At 35.8% G+C, this 21,451-nt stretch overlaps 1 protein-coding gene across 2 annotated transcripts in view; it reads right to left on the minus strand.

The window, feature by feature from the left end:
* LOC129731914 (developmental protein eyes absent) overlaps window positions 1–17,273 on the minus strand; it is an 86,194-nt gene extending 68,921 nt beyond the window's left edge. For both annotated transcript variants that reach the window (XM_055692292.1, XM_055692291.1), the window contains exon 1: window positions 16,226–17,273. In XM_055692292.1, the coding sequence (XP_055548267.1) occupies window positions 16,226–16,273 (48 nt within the window). In that variant the 5' untranslated portion in view covers window positions 16,274–17,273. The remainder of the gene's footprint in view (window positions 1–16,225) is intronic.
* Window positions 17,274–21,451: the final 4,178 nt, after the last annotated feature.

Genomic DNA, 21,451 nt, shown 5'->3' on the forward strand with positions numbered 1-21,451 from the left:
AGTTTTCTATGATTTAGTATATTCTAGATGCCGGTCGCCAACCTCATCACTGAACTGTTAAGTGATTTAGCTGGATGCAATTTAAGGTATGTTTGGACTATCTGATTTTTTCATCTGATTCGAGCTGATTGCTCGAAAATATTTCGAATGCAATGTTGTTTTACGTTTACACCTATTAGATATTGTAATTCGACATGCCGTTCGATATGTCGAATGAAATAGAAACGTTTCTATTTTTCGTTCGACTCCAAGAACATAGCAACCTTTGATTTTTTTGGGTTTTTTGTTTTGGATTTCCATAACAAACATCATTTTCATTTCTTGTGTGCTGGCAAATATTGAAATAGGGAAAAGAATTCATTTGACATTCATTTGGCAGTTCTTCCTTTTGATTTGTGCAAGCAGTGTGAACACCGTCATAAAAACAGATTCGACAAAGTATGTCGAACGGTAAATCGAGCAGACTTTCGATATCTGCAGTGGTCAAAATCAGACCGACATGTCTAATAGTCTAAACGTACCTCTAGAATTATCAGTGAACCCATCCTAATTCATTCGAAAACTATACAAAAAAAAATAAACACGGTGATCGATTCGATGTTACCACGATTTATGAAAACGTTGTAAATTCTTTGTTAAAAATATCCTATGTGTTGAAATTCCAAAATACATTACTTTGCGACACATTGATACGTATCACAAAATTAATATAGCAAAAATTGGCATTTTTGAATCTCCAGAAAACATCAAAACAACAAAAGTGGCTACAGAAAACACGGAACAAGGAATAAAAACACCAGAATCACGAAAATACGTTCGAAATACTTTTTGTTTAAATGTATCGAAACAATTTTAAACAAAAAACTACGAAAAATAATATCGATAAAAGGATAATAATAATAACAAAAAAAAACGAAAAGGTAAAATGAAAAGTGGTTAGAAACATGTTTTTATGTGAACTTTAACGAAAAACCAAAACGGTTGGAAAAAAATAAATTACAAAAATAAGACAACAGCAATATCTTCGAAGCAATTTGTTGCCCACATTTCAATGCTATGCGACAACAGCCATCGCCTACTACGATGACCAACATATATTTGCATTTTTTTTTAGTTCTGCATTAAACTGAAAGTTGTTATTACTCTTCAGTAATGTTATAGACAAAACGATCATTTAGAATTTCAAAAAAACTTTATACAAGATGTTTACCTGCCCGAAAAACGACCCTGTGCGAAATTTCAGCACAATCAGATTTAAAATGAGGCGGCGCAAGGCGATTGCACTTAGTTTTTTCAGAAATCCGAAAAATAACCCGGGAGGGGAAGGGGGAGGTTGTGGGAAATTTCGGTTTCCGTTTTTTTTCAATTCCATGTGGCTTGCATACATGAAACGTCGGGATCTGTTGTCGTCTGTTTTTTTAATCGACTCTGGGACTTTTTTTTAATTGCGGGAGGCGGAAAATTTATGCGGAATTTTCTACTGAAACTGATCGCTAGTGTCACCAAATAAGTTGTACAATTATATGCACCATAAATATCACCAAATACATTATTTTTCATTAGGGTAGTTCATTTATTCATAGGGTGGTTCAAATGTTGCAAAAAAAAAATAAAAATAAAATGAAAGATCTTTTTGCCTTTCTCCTAGAAAGGTATAGCAATCACTGGAAAAACCAAAGGTATAAAAGTGCTTCAGAGGGTCGAATCTCGTATATCAATCGACTTAGTTCGACGAGCTGAGCATTTTCTGTATAAGTGTGTGTATGTGTGTGTGTGTGTGTGTGTGTGTGTGTGTGTGTGTGTGTATGTATGCATGTAACGGTCTCCCAATCTCACTCGATTTTCTCAGAGATGGCTGGACCGATTTTCATGAAAGTAATTGCAAATGAAAGGTCCAGTTGCCCCATAGAACCCTATTGAATTTCATCGTAATCGGATTTTTAGTTTCGAGGTTATGTATCAAAATGTGAAAATCACAAAACTTCAATATTTTAGTAACTACGCATTTGAACAAAATTGGTATCAAAAGAACGCATTTGAACAAAATTGGTATCAAAAGAAACTTCATTATCTCAGAAACTACACAACCGATTCGAACTAAATTGGTTTTAAATAAACTGGCTTCCTAAAAAACTTTTAACTTTTGAATTTTATATAGATTGGACTTGTAGTTCAAAAGCTAAGGACAGAAGCGTGTTCTGGAGACTATTAAATCTCACTCATGTTTCTCAGAGATAGCTGGACTGATTTTCATAAAATCAGTGTCATATGGAAGGTACAGTTGCTTGATTTTTTCTGCAATCGGACAATTACTTTGCCTGTTGTGTTTAAAAATGTGAAATCCAGCTATGAAAAGAAAAAAATATTCCGAAGACTACTCAAACTCACTCACTTTTCTTAGAGAATGTTGAACCGATTTTCACAAAATTAGTGTCAAATGAAAGGTTCCTCATAACACCCTATTAAATTTTACTGTAATCGGACTTAAACTTCGTCTGTAATGAATCAAATGTGAAAATCACGAAACTTCATTATCTAAGAAACTACGCAACCGATTTGAACAATACTGATTTTAGATGAACGGGCTAGTTAAGGGTTAACTGACGAATTATTATGATTGTACACGTGGTTCAAAAGTTGTGAAAAGCAAGTCATTTTCGATATAGAAAAAAAAATCTTACTATAAACAATCAAATCAAAAATTATATTTTAACGAATGATATATCGAGCCTACATATAATCGAGTCCAACCTATATATGAGTACAGTGACGTTTCGATTATAGCACGATTAAAAAAAAATTGCGTCATATATTTGAAACATATTTATTTCATGTTATTCGCATGTGGTAATGTATGTTCATTGAAGATTTTGAAGATTATGTTTTAAATGTTAGGTATGGTTTCACTGCTACCAATGATTTGTTATTTTAGAGTGATAAATAAATCCAGCAAATATTATCAAGGAGTACTTTTTCTCTGAAATGAAGTGTGTCGTGTAAATCTATTTTAACAAATAATAAGTACGAATGAGAAAGGCTTGGTCTGACCGCTAGGTGGATTAATTTAGGTTTTTTTACTGAATACCACTAGAAAAATTGCTGAGAATTCAATACAGATCGGACTCGATTATGCGGAGCATTCAAAAATATTTCACTCCGGATAATCGAGCCGTTAATTGAATTAAATTTTTCATTTTTTAGCTTGTGAAAAACTTTGCTCATAAAAAATATTGTGCATATTCGATAAATGTGCCGACATAAAAATTAAAATGGTTCAATAACTGTTTGTAGATGTTGGCATATATGATAAAAAACAAGAATTTCAATGTATTTATCTCGGAGATGTCTGCATGTAACTATTTATATGCCACAGATTTAATTTGAAAGGTGCAGCTACTTTTAATTCCGTATGAACTTTATTGCAACCAGTTAACAGAGTACCTTATTGGTGACTATTCAACCGTTGCGGCACAATCAGCTAAAAAAACAATATCGCACGCTTAGCCTTGGGGCTAATAGCGGTCTCGATCAACTAGATTAGTTGAGAGAATTCGTTATCGATATTGTTTTTGGCATGTTTTGCATGTGTAGGATAAGTACAACGATACACCGTGCCCCAGTGCTGAGTCGAGAAAATTTCCAGCTCGAAAATATCCTCGGTTCGATCGGGAATCGAACCCGATATCACAACCGTGTGGGAGAGCTAGCCGACCGACATCGCTAACCACAGAACCACGGGGACCACAAAATCAGCTACGAATAAGGAAAAGCGACTGGGATTTAATAAGCAGTAACCCGTCCAAGCGACGGGTACGGTGAACAAATATTGAAAATTTGATCATAATAAGATGAACCTAATAAATCGTGCCATTTTCTCTATGCATAAGTTAGTTGACAATGCAGTACCATGGAACGGGGTGAAATTGATCAATTTTTATAATATTTTCCAATTAATTAGTTTCATGTACATTTTTCCCAAAATAGTATATATTTAAAATAAGTACTGGCATGTGCTCTAGAAAAACTCTATGGCTATTGGTGAAATTTCTGTCGTCTACTTCATTAAATAAATTCGAGAATTCTATGAGGTAACATGAGATAAATCGGGGTGAAATTGATCACCCCTGAAATCCATACATTCTATTGGAAATGTGCTTTTTTCATGTTTACGATAAATGATGATTTCTGGACTGAAAAATATCAATCACAGGTAGTTTGGAAACGAAAATAACGATATTTCAGGTTTTTTTTTGTTCACACAACATTTATTTGACACGGCACAATAGATATTTCAGGTTGAAGTTTATTCGTTTTGGTTCACGAGCTGCAGTTTGCTTAAATTGCTCTCATTATTGTTAGATCGATTTTAATTCGGTTTGTTGCAAAAGCTTTAAAACTAGCTCTGAAATTGAAATCTTTGAAGTTTTCTGTGAATTCTTCAGTATTACTTTGATGGCATGGAAAAATCATTGTTGAAAATTATATTTTTTGAGCTTTTATCAAACTTTACTCACTTCTACAAATTTAACGTAATTAACCCCTAACTAGGATTACTTCAAGTTAATTCAATACTTTTTTTTTGTTATTTAGAAACTTGTTCGATCAAATTTGATTGTGTTTTGACTGAGTTGGAAGAAGTTTTCAAAAATATGTTAAATTGCACCGGGCATGCAAGGGTTAACTTTGACAGGTTTGTGAATCTTTCAAAAGTTGCATTTTAGGACGCGTAAACATTGCCTAGTTTTGTGAGATCAGTATCTTTTGATTATTATATTTTATCACGAATTCCCAGGTGATCAATTTCACCCCACTGATCAATTTTACCCCATTCCACGGTATATATCGTAAAATATTGGATCCAAGTGGGCATTTCTACATAGAATCCACAAAATGGACAAATGTTGCAAATGTCAATAAAATTGAAAAAATATGACTCCGGACAACCGAGCTCTTCTCTCCGCATAATCAAGCCCCGGATAATTAAAACTCCGGATGGTCGTGCTTACAGATAATCGAGTCCGATCTGTAGTTACACATCATGTGACACCATGTACAAATGGCATTACAAATTTTAGGAAAACATTTCGTACATGAGAAATACGGAAATTGAAGAGTTTCGCGCACGAATAATGCAACATTCGGTACTGAGACGAGCCTTTTTTCACTTTTGGTTGTTTGGACAATAACACATAGAAATTCAAAATACAATATTTATGATATCTTAAATCTGGTTGAGCTAATTGATTTTTTGAGCATTTTGTAGGAAATATCTTGAGATTTTAGATGGGGATTTTCTCCTAGTCTACCTCCCCAGCTGCTTTCGAGGTACGATGCTGGCCTAACAAGCCAGTTGTCGTAGGTTCGAGTCTCGGCTCGGGAGAGACTGTTAGTGTCAGTAGGATCGTAGCGCTAGCCCCGCAATTGTGCTGTACACTCAACAGTTGGCTGCGAAGTCTGTGTATAGTAAACAGAAGGTCATGTTCCGAATCGGAATGTAGCACCCAAGGCTTTGCTTTCTCCTAGTCTACATTGCCAACCTAAAAAAGACTTGATGGTTTATGTTGCATTGTTTATATGATGTTATTTTCAGGAATTTTTCTAGTAATATTCAGTAAAATGTTATCTTTTGAGTTTATTTTCATATTTTCCAATTTTTACACCACCATGTGTAGAATAAATGCACCATCCTAAAGAAATAGAATGAATTTGATCCTATTTATGGTGCATATTATTATACAAGTTATTTGAAAACACCAGCGATCAATTTCAGAAGAGAATTTCCAAATTTTCCGAAATTCGGCTCCCGCAATTGAAAAGGCGAAAAGTCCCAGAGAGTCGATTCAAAAAAAAATGAAATGACACCAGATGTCGACGTTTCATATAACTTTTAAATTCTAAAACCGACATTATACACGTTGATAAACACTATACTATTTCTCAAATAACACCATTCAAATAGTAAGAAATCAAAACTTTTGTTGCACCAGTGAGGTGACCCAGATTCCCATATCCGATCTCGGTTGCATAAGTTTAATTTTGCTTAGCAGATTTGGTAAATCTTTGAAAAAAAGGGAGGAACCAAGCTGGAACATATGGCAAATAAAGCGCTGTGACATGTTAGTGATTTTATTGTGGCGTCATAGATTTTCAGTCGTGCAAAAATTTCTGATTTTGCGTCAAATAATCGTTATTTGCGAGAAGTGATACTTTTCTCATTTCATCCAAACAAAACGACGGCTGAAGCGCACCGAAAGTTGAAATAAGTTCAAGGAAATGCTGCTGTAAGTAATTCCGTGCCGTTGGTCCGCGCCAAACGCAGGAACAGCTTGATTTGGTATCTAGAGTAACCAGCCAAACCCTTTACAAGCGATTTCATGCTTTGAGAATAATAAAAGAGCCAGGAACTTGAGTTTCTTATGATTTCAAACCAAGCGACGGTAAGTTTTTTTGCCTTTGAAGAACTACTGCAGCAGTAAAAAAGTAAGGGTTTTCTCCATCGCATCGTGACGGGTGATGAACATTTATTACAGCAACCCTAAGTATTTATTAAAGCAACTCTAAGAAAAGAAAATCATGGGCCAGGTCTGCCAGGTCATGCTTCTACGTCGTCGGCTCGGTCCAATATACACGCTGCGAAGGTTATATTGTGTATTTGGTGGGACCAGATCGGTTTATTTCATTTTGAGCTGTTGAAACCGAACAAAATCATCACTGGATATGGTACCGACTTCGATTGATACGATCAAGTCGTGCACTTCGCGAGAAGCGGCCACAATACGAGCAGTGGCACGAAAAAGTGATTCTACTGCATGACAACCCTCGATCTCATAGTGCAAAAAAAAAAACAAATAAACTCACATGGAAACGCTCTAATTATTACTTGTACGCAGTGCCGGATTTAAGGGGGGGATTGGGCGGTCCCCGGGTCCCCACATTTTTGGGCCCCCCACAAATCGAGAAAATGTTTTTTTCTCCATTAAAATTGAGATTCAAACAAAAGATCGATTTACAGCAAAAAGATTTGAACAAACCATTTCAGTCTGAAACTTTCCTTCAGTGTTATTTTGTCGCGAGCGTTAATATCACAAATATCACAACTACATCCATAAGAGTTCACCTTGGATACTCTTGGAATGACACACATTAACACACCATTTGAATCGAACCAGCGTTGTCCGAATCAGGGATACCAGATGTGCTTTGCAAAATGCAGATTTTCAGAGTTCGTGTGCAGGTTTTATTGACCTGCAGATGTGTGTAGTTTTTTCCTAGTTTCTGTAGATTATTGTCATATTGGGTCACCTTATATTTGCGCAGTCTTTCTCAAATTGTGTGCAAATTTTTGCCTGTGGATTTTTTTGTTTTCTAATTGTGGTAGGTTTTTTTCCGATATCAAGAAAAAAATTCCGGTTTTCGAGCAGCTGCAGACATCTTTCAAAAACATCTGGCATGCTGAAATTGCGTTGCGCATTTATTTGAGTCTAATGATCTCGAAAATGGGGAATGGTCTTTTTCGAAGATGAAACTGACTAAAAATAGGTTGCGTACCACTACGAAGAATGAAAGGCTGTCAAACTTAGCATTGTTAAGTTGGGAGTACGAAATACTGGAGGAGTTGAATGTTGATTAATCAATTCATAAGTTTATTTTTCTCGTAAGAAAAAATTCTAACAAATTTTTGGCAACTTTTCAATAACAAATAAATGTTTTTAACTCGTACGATAAAAAAGCAGTTTTGTTTTATTTTGGGGCCCCGACCCCCACAATCGCAAATCCGGCTCTGCTTGTTCGTTCGATGCATTTTATTTATCGAAAATTTTCTCTGCAACATTTGAAATGGGCTCAAGTTTTTTTATAAATCGATACATCTGAGTAATGACTAGAGATAAAAAAAAGTTGCCAATGTATGACTTCTAGGGAATCGATTTTCACTGCATACAAACATTTGGTTTAAACATATACAAAATAACAAGCTGCAATACGTAAAGCTTTTGAAATTTGTTCGCGTATTAGTGCTCAAAATAAAAAATATTAATGTAAAGTTTTTCAACTGTTGCTTTTGTGACTTTTTTTTAATAAAAAGCAATTTCAAACCTTGAAAAGCTCAAAGTTTTGCTTTTTAAACGATGTTACTTAACATGCAACTTCAAACTGTTGGACAATCTTGGGGATAAGATTTCGGTGATTTTAGATCCTCTCCCACCTCTGTGGACAATCGTTTATGTATTTTCAAAAAAAAATGTATATTCGGCGAACATACGCCAAAATATACTGTTTACATGGGATGTGGATGGCCTCTCAAATGCTTTTTGTGTTTATGAACTCTTTTGAGTCGTTTCATAAAAATAACGAAGTGATCAAAGTCAACCCGCAGATAAATTTTGATGTAGAAATTTTAGAACAATTTTGGAAACGGCAAAGTTGCTACTACACTTTTCAAGGTAGTAAGCAGATATTGCAGAACAAAACCTGTGTTTGACACTGTAATCTTTATTTATTGAATTCCAGTTTTTATTTTCTGCACAACTAAATACAGTAATGTATAATATTCTAAAACAATCCAAAGTAATAAAAAATATATAAAGTTTACATTAATAAAAACAACACTGCTGGAATTTTTAACACAACGCATTGTTACGTAAGATTACATTGTTACGTATTGGGTTTACTTTTTATGATGTTTTATAGACCAAGAACTGCGCAATGAAATATGTTTGTTGTGTCAATAATTCAAAATGTTACCAATTTACTAATTAAAACCTTAAACATATAATTAACTCAATGTTTAGCTTAGTTCACGATAAATGTGCAGCTAACACCAATTTCGACATTTTTCCATCAAACGTTTGACAACACACCTTTGAATCAGAAAAACCTCCCGCTCGCCGTTTCGGGTGGTGCTTGAATTGATGCGATGTACACACGCAGCTATCCGGTCTGCTGAAAACACCATCCGCACTACTCTACTCGCAGTCTAGCCAACACGTATAGCGAAGCGATTGGTTCGCACAATCTCCGATTACACTCGAGGCCTTTGAAATGTGAACCGTAAAATTTCACTGGAAATGGTTTCGAATTCGCCCTTACGAGCGAGACATTCCGACTCATTCAAGCATCCCCTGGTTTGTCTCCGGAATAGCAACCGAGATTGATCTTGCTCGATGACGGGTACGCGCGGTGGCACTGTCGAAGCTCAGCAATGGCTTTAACTGTGGTAAAATCTATCTTCGAATGTACCGAAAACTAGTCCATGAGGCGACACAGCCTACATTAGAGGAAAAATATCGAAATAGTTTCGGATAAGCAAATTGAAACTGACAAAAGGCGGCAGGTTTGTGCGATTGGTAACCATTAAGGATCACATCCGGAACAGCTACGGCCGATAGCTGTTATCTGATTGGTCCCCAGGATCAGCTGACAAGCTTCAAGAAATGTTCTGGTGTGCTCCCAAGAAATGAGGATTAGCTGCTATCGCGGATTACAATCTACAGCAGGAAAGGCGCAGGTAGATGTCGGTACACAAATGAATTGATTCATGAAAAGGGGATTTTCTACAGGGAACGATTGAAGGAATGAGAAAATCCTGCAAAAGGGTAGTCCCTAGATTAACGCGCAGCTACAATATTTGTAAATATGTACAGACCAAGCAGATTTCAGACGAAATCTGCTTAGCGACAATCTCATGCATTCCAAAACAGACACCGATGCTGCGAATTTGCGTAACAGGCGCCGTGCTGAAAGTTAAAACTGAAAAAAATTATTCGTGTCCAGCCAGCAACAGTTGTCACGAAAATTAAACATTTGTAGGTAAATTGGCATAGTTTTCCGCTTTTGCCCAAAGCGATTCCCAATCGACAGAAATATTCCAGCAACCAGTGCGCTAATGTCGTGGGTTTAAACTAGGTGGCAAACAGCAAATTTATCGATGACTCCTACGCCACGTACAAGTTGACGTTTTTTTTACGTTTTGTTTTGTGTGTTTTAGAAATAATTACGACATCGGGAGTTTATTTATCGCAAACGTTTCGGGCGCTGACGGGTCGAATCAATTCCCGCACACAAAGCCGTTGCCTGTGTCACTCTTTCATGTGAATATGTTCACACTGATAAAAATCCTAGCTGCGTTGTGTTTGGTTTGGGCACAGTGAAAAAGGGGCGTTCAGTGTGACGATCGTCGCTGTATCTTTCAAAGATAGCAGAAACACAGGCACAGTTTATCTACATGGGTTAGTGATATGATAGCTTACTTTTTGTTGGTAACCATTTACAATTACACTCACACTTCACTAATAAAACATTGAACTTCGTTCTAAAAACTTATATCGCGCCACAACCAGTGAACAAATTTGCTGTCTTTAATCTGATACTGAGTCCACCAAACTGCCCTCACAGTCAGTGGTAGATCGAGCAGTTTGATGGGCCTACCTACCACACCGTCTGTCAGTAACCTGTTTTTAGCGGTGCTTCGCCCCAGATCTAGGCTTAGCCAGCCAGGTACCGTCGCCGGCTTGCGAACGCTCTCCCGTACGCGGAATTGAATCCGACTTTGATTTGTCTTCTTTCCGTGTTCAATGACCACAACCATGTGTCATAAAGGACAGATGCCATTCGCGTTCGCGTTGGTTTTTCTCAACTTCTACAACACTTTCGTTGTTCTTCACGAGACAAATTGCAACCCGTTGACGAACATCATCAGCACACGGTAATTGATTTCGATACTGATTACCATCGACGGTAGATTCTGGGAAGAGTGGGAATGACTCCCCAAACTTGGAGAAGACGAGAACCTCATGTTGAGATCAACCTTCAAAGGACCTCTTTCAGCAACGATAAACATGTAAGGGCGATTATTAATATTTGTGAATAAAATGACCAGTTTGTGAGAATCAAGATGAGCCCATCGTGATAAGCGTTGAAGCATCAGTGTTATTACTCATGAAGTTGCAGTGTACCTTCTATCGATCCAACAGCATCATCATCAAGAACCATCCGTCATCTACCGCCGTCAGCCGGCTTAGTGTTAGCTGAATACTGGAATGTCGACAGACTTAGATGATATCGTTTGTTTGCAATCTTGTTAATGAGTGCATTAAATTGCCATTCATTCTCCTGACTTGTTCAGTTCCACTGCAAGATACGACGACACTACTGTGAACACAGAAAATAAAATCCACAACCTTGTTGACAGATTTTATGTATTTCACAATAAACCTGAAACGTCATTCGACATTAATGTGAACAAAAGAGCACAAGCGCTTGCCATTGTGAATTTCCATACTATTTTATGTCGCATATAGTGAAAACCGGAAAAGTGTGTACCGGGAAACAATACGTAATAGTTCTTTTGCGTCCACAAACACTAAAAAAACAACGATGTTCAATATTGTGATGACAGATTTTTAACAAATGTATTGAATTATCATACCCCTCTAAAAGTAGGAAAAATGCCAAAGTAACATTGATTTTGATACACGGGAAGAATCTAACCAATATAATCTATAGGGGAGAACTGTACAAAACGCACCAGTTAAGCATTTACGCAATTTACATCGCTTCTAATAATTTTTATGTGACCTTGAACGTGTAGAATGATTGTTGGATCTATTAAATGTTTATGACGAAGCTTATTCCAAAATACTCGATTTCAATGTTATTTTTGATAAAAATTGCCATGTCTACTAAACAAGTCCGTGACGCTCCACAACAAAAGCTAATATACACCAACGCGGAGGGCTAATATGCTCACAACAGAAATCAACACGCGAAGTGAGAAGTGCTTTTGATAATTTTTAGGCAAAAGCTGATGAAAGTAATGAAAAACACAGTTAGAAAAAAGTGCCAAAATTTATGCCCAACCGCTTATGATAGAAAATTCTATAGTATTCCACACAAATTCAAATGATATTGCACATAGTTTTCACACAGAATCGTGGTTAACGTCAGAAGCAACTGAAATTTAAATGAGAAAGTCATGTGCCTGACGTGTAATATTCCGAATTTTTCACTGCATATTCATAGTATTAAAAATATTATTTTTTGTATTATTTGCAGGTCAGTTAACTATAAAAGTTCATACAAACCTGTTGGACAAAACCACAGACAATTTTCCAGTTTTTCAATTATTTCAGTTTTTATGGCGCACTTTTTCATATAAGAATTGAGAGCTGTCGAAAAACTGGGTGTGAGTATTTTAGGGAATTAACAGTATATTACTCCGCTGGTGCTTTCTCCCCTATAACTTTTAAGAAAAAATCTTCTATTACCACGGCGGTGATATTGATGCGAATTCAGTTTTCAGATTTTAACCATAGGTATTTAACTACTTATCAGTAACTTAGAATAACTAATGTGATTCAACTTAATCTCTCGAAGACTTTTCTATTGGAGCTACTGCTATAGATCAAGAAAAAAAATCGATACTGTTTAACCTGAATGATATAAAACAAACGTGTCAAAATTCTGATTCCTTATTTACACCACAAAGAATGCAAAGTTTCCGACTGCATTCCTCAAGATGACTATCTGAATGGTAAATCGGATAGATTGCCCGCCAAAACTGGTGCACCACAAGGAAGTATTTTTGGACCAATTTGAAAAAATGTACATTATTTTTTCATCTCATCAAGTTTAAAAACAATTAGGACTAACTTATAATAAGAATCTTCCTTTTAAGGAGCACAACCAAGTTTCAATACATGCAATAAAATGTTAGTATCCTCTAGTTAATCAACAGACGTTGTAGACTGAGTCTCAAAAGTAAACTGTTAATGTACGAGCAATTTTCAGACTAGCAATGTTGAATTGTCATATGCAATTCTCATCCAGATGAGCTGCAGTGTAACCAGGAGGAAGTAGAGTAAACTTCAATATGATTTTGAAACGTTGAAACGCAGTAAACATGGTTTACTACTACCGAACTAGGGGGTTCGTTCCAGCCCATATATTAGCCGCATAGAACGCTGAGACTAAACTAAAAACTGAGCAAAATCGCGCGAAATCACCTATTGTCGAATACTGACCATTTTTGATTTGAATGAAATTTTGCACACGTATTTGGCCCAACAAACTAAGCATTTTTCGCAGATAGAGAGATTTTTTAGACCCATGACTTATTTTCTAAAAGGACGTATGCATTTTGGCATAGGTTTTTTTTTTTCAAAGCATGGTAGCTCAGAATCCTTTGGTTGAATAGAAAACTGTCTGAGAATGAGATGTAGGGTATTAATGATGCCTCATAAAAATATACACTGCGAAAAAAAATTTTTTGACCGAAAAATTTAAGATAAACATTAAATTTTAATTAAAAAAAAAATTGTTTTTTTCAATTTTTTTTAATTTGAGGTTATTAGAAATGTTCTTATGATGATGAAACCCGAAAATGAATTTTCAATTAATATATGAATATATCATTTGAAACATGTTAACCCTTTTCTTTCGCCCAATCATCTTGCTGTCAAAAAATGAATTGTGTAATATTGATCATACATTTCAATTAACTTATGGTTTTTGTTGAAGAACCAAGGACAAATTAGAAAAAGAGTATTTTCCGTAAAATTGTAAATTTTGTAAATAAATTCAAAATAACTTGAGGGTCGATGCATTTAGAATGTCAACTACCAAGAGCTTTTTGATTTTAAATGACTGTCCGAATCTTTTAAAATCATTAGAATACAAAAATTTTGAAAAATGTTGGAATTATATTTTTTTTTAAAAGTTCAATATCTGATAAAAAATTTGATTTTCATTTTTCCATCCTGGACTTTTTTAAAGTTGCGTAATAACTTCAAATTTCTCAAAAAAAATAAAAAAAAATTCTTTTATTTTTAAATTGACATTTAAACATTTATTTTTGTCAAAAAAAAAATTTCCGCATTGTAAATTTTTTATGAGGCATTATTAATTCTCTACAACTTATTCTCAGACAGTTTTCCTGTACAACCAAAGGTTACTGAGCTACCGTGCTATAGATAAAACCTTTGCCAAAATGCATACGCCCTTTTAGAAAATAACTCATGGGTCTAAGAAATCTCTCCATCTGTGAATAATGCTCAATTTTCTAAGCCGAATACGTGTGCAAAGTTTCATTCAATTCAAAAATGGTCGATTGAATTTTTGAGTATTTCCAGGTCATTTGAGATGATTTTGCTCAACCTCAACTAGGAAAAGAACTTAGATTCATTGGAGCAGTAATGCAAGTTGTAAGATGAACTTGGGAGCCTTGGAAAAAATAGCTTATTTTAAAAAATATCAGACAAGTTTCACCAAGTTATCTTTGTTTTTATTACTGGTCGATTCATAAAAACAAGATAGCGTATTTTGTTAAGTTTTTCAATAATTTCGAGGAAAACTGTTTTTTTAATCCGTACATTCTCCGCGAACATCGGAATAATGAGACGAATAATGGAACAAATTCCCTACACACTAATATGGAATGAGACAATATCACAAGGTATGTTGATATAGGGTAGGTGAGCCAGTTATGGCAAGTGCACCAGTTATGGTTATATCGCATAAGCGCAATGGTACCAGTTATGGAAATACACCATTTAAACTCCATAGGCCATAGCTGGTTCATGCCATAACTGGTACATTTTTTAGGTATTGCCATAACTGGGACTCCTTCCCTATTAGCAAATTTTCGAACAGAAAAAAGTTTATTAAAAACATTGAAATAATGCTTTCGATTCAAAGAACGTGGAAAAATTTAGGTGCGCTTCACATTATTTTATATCGATCATATTTGATACAATTTTCCGAGTCAAACATTTCATAAAGTAATTCTATAGCGATTTAAAAGAATGTAATGGATTCCTGCTGACACAATTATTGCAATATTGGAGATCCGCTGCTATATTCATCTCAACACCTATATTCATCTCATCACTATTTGTGAAGTTTACCGTTAAATTTAACTAAAGTAAAAGTAATTTTGTTTTAACTTCTCGGTTAGCCGAGTGAAGATTTACTTTAATATAAATAGTAAAATAGGACAAAAAAGAGCGATCTCGTATATGCTCTCTTTCTCGGCTAGTGATATTCAGCATAATTTCTCTTAAATCGTCTTATACGTTAAATGTTCACAAAAAAACTTTCGACGTATTCTACCCAGAATTGTATGCATCATCGAATATAATCGTAACTAAATTACCACTGAGCCGATCATCTCTAAATTTTGCATGTCGATGCATAAATTATCTGGTCACATAATATTGCTTTATTTTTCCTCAATAAACTCCTGGTATTTTTCTAATTTTATTCTTATTACTGTTTCTTTATGTCTCTTGAAGCTTTTGCGAATTTCCTTTTTCTATAGTTCCTTGCGGTGTTCGTAACATAGCCTTGTAATGGCGTTAAATTATAGATCGACATTTAATGCTTCAAGGACTTTGGATCAGATTCAATCCTTTGCTTTTTTGAGCACCAACAATCAGAGATATATTTCCCTGCTTTCGCTCGCACACAATTTTTTTCGCGGCACTTTTTTCGTTACTGATCGATTTGTTACTTTTTATTACTAAAACCTGAAATTCGGGATGCTCAGAATAATCATTTCCAGCAAGTTTTTGGATAAACAGGAGCTTCGCAAAAACATTTGTGCGAAACAGTGAACGTAAGTTCCATGTTCTTTTATCCTGCACGAGAAGTAGAATGTTAGTTTTTTATTCCGGTATTTTTTAAATTATAGTAATCTTAAATTAACTTAACAAAATACTAACATCATACTAACAAAATTGATGCCAGAAAAAAAAACTTCCAATAAATTAACTAGATTTTGAGATATGATAAAAAAGTTCAGTTTCAAAATTTATATTGTACTTGTACTTAACCATTTTTGGAATAGTTGACAGTTTAAATAAACGTCCTCTGTTACATTTTTGATTTGTTTACCGATCGAGTGGGCAATCATACATGGATTGACTCTATAAAACCTTTAAGACTATAGTATTCCGGAAAATATGTTGGCCAAGTACGAAACCATTATATTTTAATATCATGTGATCAACGATTCACAAGCAAACAGTGTGTTTGGTAACAAATTAATATAAACAATTAATTGCAACCATACCAATTTTACACGGATTTAAATTTCTTATTATGCCGCTGCTACCGTTAATCAACTACGCGTTTCTCCTCCCGAAACTTCAACGATGCGATTGAAAAAAAAAACATGAATGGATGAAAGCACTAATGAAAACTCCGAAGTATTTATCAACCATCAACATACCGTCGTCCGCTTGCAGTCGTCCCAGCTATCCACCCTCAACTTCAACATGAATACAATCCATCAATCGGGGTCCGGCGGTTTCAAGCGGTTTCTCGGTGCCCCCACTGCCGGTTAAAAACAAACGCACACTTGTCGGAAACCTTACACGGTTCAAAAAGGATCCCAGAGTTAATGCAAAACCTTTTGTGCCCCACCAATTGCACAAATTATCACACAAACGCGAGCGGGCGGCTGGTAATAACGTTTTCCGCGTGTTCGGTAGGCTGTAATTGCACTACAGTTTGATCACCACTTTTGTCGCAGATTACTTTCTTCTGCCGACAACAGGATTTTCACGCCTTCACCACTTGTCGCAGCTTTTCCATCATCGGCTTTTCTTGGCTCTGTTCCTCTGTCCACAACGGGCGTCCGGTAAGAACGAAACTATTATAACTGATTATTGCATAACGCGGCGTGTTGGAACGGACTTATGTCGAATCACTGACTTATCACCTTAATTCGCGAGCTTTATCGCACACACCTTTCACTGCTTCGCTTGGTCATTTGATTCACTAATGCGCGTAATCTCCTTCCTGATTTGTTTCGCTTGTCACTTGAGCAATTTCCACGAACTTGTTTGAATCGATGAAATTCTTTTCTACTTGTTCGCACTTTTGTGTTCCCTTTTCTTTGGATTCGATCCTTTACATAAAAAAAAGTTGTAATTTGAATCTTTTCTCGCTTTTGCTGAATTGAATCGCTCCTTTTGTGCGAGCTAGGAGTTCTACGGGATTACTCCAAGGCCCTGCGGGTCCTTTTTTCTCGGGTACACTACCAAAAGGTCTATTCAATGAAATCTCCAGCGAACAAGAAGCTGACAATTTTCTCTATACTCTACATGCCAAACCTTCGATCCAGCCTTTTTGCAAGCTGCTGCTCTTTTATTTTCGTTCCCGTTTTTTTGCGCACATTCGAAATCTTCGAAAAGATCTCCTCTTACTTGACGTGTGTGTTTCATCGACGATGAAACGAACCGCGCGCAAACAAAAAAGACGTTCCTCTCCGACAGAGAGTGAAACAGCAACTAAACTGCTGTAGGATATTTTTTCCTCCGTTGCCGGATTTTTGACTGTGTTCGTGTTACAGCAAACACGGTTTGCATCGGTAGTGAGAACCCTCACCCAAAACGGAGCATAGATTCCTCCTTCCCGTCGCAGTACCCTGTTCGAGGCGCACAGTTGGCTGGACTGCTCATTCTATGCTTCTCTCTGGCTGTGTGTTTGTTGGTATCCCGAGCAGAAACACCACCACCATGGTCTGACCGGCTGCGCCATATAAATACTAGGTTTTGCGCAATCTAAAGGTGCATACGAAGGAGGATGTTCGCGATCACCACCCTCCAAACCGGCCCGCCTCAGCCACAGTGGTAAGGGTCGATAGGTGTGTTGGGTACTGCCGTTGATCTTTTCGTTGCTGCACAGTTCGCTACGTGCAACAACTCGAAAATGTTGAGAGGTGATTGTTGACGATGGTGTTGCGCTTTTTTCCTGCTTATTCTGATTTTGCTTTTCTGTGTCGGTACACGATCTCAGTTTGTTATAGCATATGCATTTAAAAGTATGTAATGTATACAAAGCAGTAGGTACCGATTGATGATGGGCGAGTTTTTGTTGTTATTTTATCCTTTTTTGTGTAATTATTTCGAGAGTTTTTCACACATTCGTTACTTCATCGTTGCTCTCTAGTAGGTGCAGGGTTGGAGGTTGAACGCTTCCTTTTGAATTATTATCGTTATGATATGCTTGACATTTTAAATAGTCACTGACTGTAGACTTAAACGCATGTTTTGCTGATGTTAATTCAAACTGGTAAAACTTTTAATGGTAATGAATAGAAATCAGTAAATCCAGTAAATCAGTAAATGCTAAGCAAAGCGAGCGACTTGATTGAATATTAAACATGAGCAAGCTCTTTAGAATTTGATATAAATGCACATAGTTGTTAGAAATAGAGAAAAACTAATAATGCCATTTTTATTTAGTCGAATTTGTTGACCCTCGGTCACCAAGGAGTGAAATATTTTCTAGAAAGTTTGAAATTTTAGCAATTAAAGATGTTTGATTTGAACTATATCTCTGAAATTCGTTATGGAACCTACTACAAATATAGCACTTTTCTGTAAAGAGGAATGGAAGAGCTTTCATTTGGAGTGATCAGAATTTTGACCGCCATTTTGAATTTGGCCGCCATCTTGGATTATATCAGAAAAACGTGATTTTGACTCTGCTAGAAATGCTCACATGAAAAACCCATTTCTTTGTGATGTCGGGTTCGATTCCCGATCAGGTCGAAGATCTTTTCGAGCTGGAAATTTTCTCGATTCAGCACTGGGGCACGGTGTGTCGTTGTACTTATCTTATCCTACACATGCAAAATGTGACAAAAACAATATCGATAACGAATTCTCTCAACTAATCTAGTTGATCGGGATCGCAATAGTCCTTTAGACTAGCGTGCGATATTGTATTGTATTCGTAACTCTGGTTTGTTCTTAACCCCATTTTTTTTCTTTTTAACTTTTAAATGCAACATAATCGTAATCTCTTCATCTACTACGATTGTACAACATATATTTTAAATTGTGGATTCAAATTGAATAATTTTCGGTGCATATACCTACTCACAACACACATGTACGGTTTGCACATACAACAATTGAAGTTTAATGCTACCCTTTGATTCTAATGAAAAATATTCAACATTTCTTTGAGTAAAAAATATTCCCTGGAATTTTTTATCCGTAAACATCGTTTTTCTAACAGGTCAAAACCAATTTTTCTTATAAACCGACACTACACAAAAATCTTTTAAATTATTTTAAATTATTTTCGATATTTTCTAGTTTCTATAGGCAAATTGTAATTCCCTAATTCCGAAAATTAGATCAAAATACAACTCACTTCAGCTCCGCACCACTTTATCGAAATACTTTTTGTTTTCATTAGTGAACAGCTGACGTGACAATGTTGCTCATTCATGCAGGGTTGCCATATTTTTTGGCACGTATGGTTTAAAACGGCCAATGCGAATTTTTACCCCTTGCGAATCTTCACTCCGCACTATCCTACCACATTTTTATCTCACTTTACCCTACCTTCAGAAATATACAATAACAAAAATTAATGAAAAAAAAAGGTTAATGAATTTTAACTTGAATTTGTTTTATTCAATACATCATCTTCAATTGGAATTCTATTTGGATTATTTTAAAAAAAATCTTTTTGCCTTTCTCCTAGAAAGGTATAGCAATCACTTGCAAAATCGAAAGTATAAAAGTGCCCCAAAGGGCCGAATGGCATATATCACTCGACTCAGCTCGACGAGCTGAGCATTTCCTGTATGTGTGTGTGTGTATGTGTGTGTGTGTATGTGTGTGTGTATGTGTGTGTGTATGTGCAGATTTTTATTCTCACTCACTTTTCTCAGAGATGGCTGGACCGATTTTCATGAAATTAATTGCAAATGAAAGGTCTTGTTGTCCCATTAGACCCTATTAAATTTTATTGTAATCGGATTTTTAGTTTAGAGGTTATGTATCAAAATGTAAAAATCATGAAACATCATTATCTCGAAAACTACACAACCGATTTGAACAGAATTGGTTTTAAATAAACGGGCTACCTGAAAAACCCTTAACTTTTGAATATTATGAAGATTAAACTTGTGGTTCAAAAGTTATGAAAAGAAGCGTGTTTTGAAGACTGTTTAATCTCACTCATGTTTCTCAGAGATGGCTGGATCGATTTTCATAAAATCAGTGTCAAATGGAAGGTCTAGTTGCCCCATAAGACCCTATTGATTTGTTTTGCAATCTGACTATTACTTTGTCTGTTATGTTTAAAAATGTGAAATCCAGGAACATATTCCGAAGACTACTTGGACTCACTCACTTTTCTCAGAGATGGCTAAGCCGATTTCCACAAAGTTAGTGTCAATTAATAAGTCTAGCTGCCTCATAATACCCTATTGAATTTGACTGTAATCGAACTGTAACTTCGTCTGTAATTTACTAAAATGTGATAATCACGAAACTTCATTATTTCAGAAACTACACAACCGATTCGATCAATATCATTATCAGATGAGCGGGCTAGTTAAAGGTTAACTGATGAATTATGATTGAACACGTGGTTTCAAAGTTTGGGTGCTCTATGCGTTCCCATTTCATTTGATTATAATCGAACTAAAGCAACCGTTATGTATTAAGTTGTTAATAAAACAACGAAAGTCTATTATCTCAAAGATTACATAACTTATTTGAACATAACTAGTGTCATACGAACGAGTCATCTCTCGTACTTACTAATAACAGATTTCATAACAATTTGATATGTGGCATAAAAGTTATGGAAAGAAATGAAATTCAAAGACTATTTGAAACTACACCTTGATCAATATATGTGGCCTCAACAGATTTTAAATGTGGTATCGTACTATTTGAACGTTCCAAATTCATTGATTCCTTGCGATGTGCTTAAAGTCTGCAAATGCACGACGAATCGGCCATAGGATATGATCAAAGTCAAATAACAAATCGTTTAAAATGATTGGTTTTATCGAAATGACAACATCCTCGACTTTTGACTTCTGTACATCGCTTTAATTTTGAATAAATTCATGTTGGGTGGTATTCGGTCATTTTTAGCAGATTTTCTGGCATCAATCTGACACCGGAAATACCCATATTGGAATTTTCTTGTTTCGGTTGTTTTCCAGAAACTAAAAGTGGTCGTCTTCAAATTCAAAATGGTGTCCAGGTATTTGGTTATTTGGTTATTTTAGGCTGTTTTTCACAAACCGGAAGTCGCCATCTTAGAATTCAAAATGGTATCTGTGGTCGATTTTAGCTCCTGTGTATCATTCTAGATCCGGATATTATTACATTGGGTGGAAATCGGCTATTTTTGGCTGTTTTCCAGGAACCGGAAGTTGCCATCTTACAAACCAAAATGTTGCCTGAGGTCGATTATGGAACTTATTTGTTACCTCTAAAAACATTCACCTGCCAAATTTGGTTCCATTTAGTTGGTTAGCTCTCGAGATGTGCAGAAATTTGTGTTTTATTTGTATGGCACCCCTCCCTTCCAAAAGATGGAGGGGTGTCAAACATTATGGACATATTTGTTACCACTAAAAACATTTACCTGCCAAATTTGGTTCCATTAAGTTGATTAGTTCTCGAGCTGT

The sequence above is a fragment of the Wyeomyia smithii genome, chromosome 3, assembly GCF_029784165.1.
Source record: "Wyeomyia smithii strain HCP4-BCI-WySm-NY-G18 chromosome 3, ASM2978416v1, whole genome shotgun sequence".
Classification (NCBI taxonomy): Eukaryota; Metazoa; Arthropoda; class Insecta; order Diptera; family Culicidae; genus Wyeomyia; species Wyeomyia smithii.